Here is a 2,629-nt window from a genome sequence, read left to right on the forward strand (position 1 = left end):
CAGCTCCCCACCATCACAACCCCCCCTTGCAGGGGTTCTCAGTGGTCTGTTCCGTTGCCTGGTGCAGGTTTGAGTTCCTCACCAAACACCGGAGTGTTCACAGCCTATATTGGCCTGCCTGGGCAGGCTGTGGTTGTGGTGGCAAGAGCCAAAGCCAACTTAGCTTGATGGAGGCACCAAGGACTGCCATACAGCCACATTAGCGGGTGGTCCTGGAAGAAGTAGGCAGGGTTGTGGCAGCATTGTCTGAAGACATGAAGCCAGGCCCAAGTCCTTATGGTGTTCCTTGGGAGTTGGTGATGTGTAGAGCTATTGGATGTTTTGCTCTTCTCTTGTTTTTGTGGAGAAGTTTTCAGTGTGTTAGAAGCAGGCTGTATGTGGGAAGAGAAAAACAGCTGGCTTTAAAACTTTCTAGACTAATTGAAGAGAAATGTGAACTACTTGAAAAAGTTAGCCTTGTTCAAAAAGAGCTTGAAGGCTTAGAGTCAACTTTAAAGGGCAGCAGTTCTGAGAAGGGTCCAAGAGACGTCCCCAATTTGGAGGCAACCTATGAAAATCTGCATAGGTCCAAACCTAGCCATGGGGATGAAAGACTTTTTCTAGACAAAGAGCTAGAAGAACAAAAGGCTAGACATTGTAAACAGGATGAAATCATGGCAGATATATCGAGAAGGATAAAATCCCTTGAAGGTGAATCAGAATCAATCAGATCAGAAATAGCTGAAACTAAAACAAACTTGAGACTGCTTCAAATAAGTGAGGAAGGACTTCATCTGGCAATGAAGGAAGCCTTGGATGAATGTTCCCAGCTTCAGCAAAGTCAGAAACCGATCTTACAAGGAGACGCTGAAGCATGGAGGGAACAAGGACGTGTCCAATGTGAAGAGAGCACCACATTGGAAGACTCTCAATTCCATTCAAAACAAGTTCAAACTGATAAAGACAATCACGTGGAGTCTCTGACTGAAGGCTTGCTGAAGATGAAAGATAGGTCTTCTCCAACCAAGGGAGCCCAAACAGACATTGGGAACTTGGAATGGGGAATGACGAGTGAATCAGGAATTGGTGCTCACTTGGATGATGAGCCCAAAGGAGCTGTGAAGAAACTGGTTGATGGTGCTAAGCTAAAGTCCTCCTTAGAAACCTTAGAAGGACAAAGAGTTCAAACTTGTGCTTTCTTATCTGAAGTAGAGAAAACAAAGGAAGACCTTAGAGAACAGATTAGAAGTCTGAAGGCTGAACAGGCCACCTTGCTGTCAGAAAATACATGGCTTGAAGGTGAGAATGAGAACCTTCAGCAGAAATTTAAAGACATGATGGAATGCTATCAAGAAAATATGATGAAACTCCATGGGAAACTCAGAGTAGAGGAAAATTCCCTGGAGGAGCAAGAGGAGAAACTTTCCAAGGTCAAAGAAGAGATGGGCCATACAAGAGAAGAGCTGGAGACCTACAGAAAGCGAGCCAAATATCTTAAAGAAGAATTGGAGAGAACCATTCAGTCCTGTCAGGGGAAGATTATTTACTCTGAGAAAAAAGCACATGAGAGTGAGTTGGCGGCTTGGATTGCTGAAAGAAACCTCCATTATTTCATGAAACAAAACGCTCGCAATAGACAAAAGTTAACTGAAAGGGAGCTTCAATTGGAACTTGTAGAGGAAGATCCCTGTGCACTTGGTGTTTCAAATGCAGCATTGGGCAGAAAGCATTCCCCCAATGGTCCCTCACCATTGGGTCCTCCTTGGCAAGGTGGATGTTATTCGAAGTATGCTAGACCATGGCGACCAGCAGAATTCAGAGGTTCTAATATGCCTTCTTTGGATAAAGAGGATGGGCCTATGTCTTCAGAAATTCAGTCCAGTAGAAAGGAGACCAAAATCAATCTTGATGATTCCAATGTGCTCGATTCACCTCTCCCTGCTGAAAACCAAGCAACTGGCTCCGGCTCATTGTTGGCACCTTTCCCTCCAGTCAGAGGTGAATTATTTCCTGTGGACCCAAGGAGTCAGTTCATGAGAAGAGGACCATTTTTCCCTCCGCCTCCTCCAGGAAACAGGTATGGGGCACCTCAAGATTATTTTCCACCAGGCCAACCACCCCTTCCATTTTTTCCAATGCCAGATGTCTATGAATGGAGGTATTTTCCTCATGACCTTCCCCCAAGAGCTGGATTTCTTTCCCCCACCCCTGCATTCTGAAAGTAGAAGTGAGTGCCCTTCAGGCTTCTTTACACCTTCAAGTGAGTCTGCTACTGAACATCAACAAGAATCCTGATGTTTTTGATCTCTCTTCAAAATAATTTGACTTACCTCTCTTTTTTAGTTTTTAAGTAATTGCTTTTACTTAAGTAAGTGATTATACTTTTGCTCTGATTGAATCTAAATAAAACTATAATTCTTAGGATAGTATTTTGGAAATAAAGATGGTTTAAATATGATACTATGAGTAAATTATTTTCATTCTATTTTACTCTAATGATTACAACATTGAATTTGATTAATCCACTATTCTATAAACAACAATGGGAGTTTCAGGTATGTCATCCAGCCTCTGGGGATATTTTAAATACCCAACAAAGTCAGTCCCTTTATACAAAGAAGTGTATTTACTATGATTGTAGCAAATGTGA

At 42.7% G+C, this 2,629-nt stretch overlaps 1 protein-coding gene across 1 annotated transcript; it reads left to right on the top strand.

Annotated features, from left to right (window-relative positions):
- Nucleotides 1-254: 254 nt before the first annotated feature.
- On the top strand, nt 255-2,198 carry LOC144375694 (melanoma inhibitory activity protein 2-like). Its single transcript, XM_078041143.1, has one exon. The coding sequence runs from the start codon at nt 255-257 to the stop codon at nt 2,196-2,198; it is 1,944 nt and encodes a 647-aa protein (XP_077897269.1).
- The last annotated feature ends 431 nt before the right edge of the window (nt 2,199-2,629 follow it).

This window comes from Ictidomys tridecemlineatus, chromosome 3 (genome assembly GCF_052094955.1).
Source record: "Ictidomys tridecemlineatus isolate mIctTri1 chromosome 3, mIctTri1.hap1, whole genome shotgun sequence".
In the NCBI taxonomy this organism is placed as follows: domain Eukaryota; kingdom Metazoa; phylum Chordata; class Mammalia; order Rodentia; family Sciuridae; genus Ictidomys; species Ictidomys tridecemlineatus.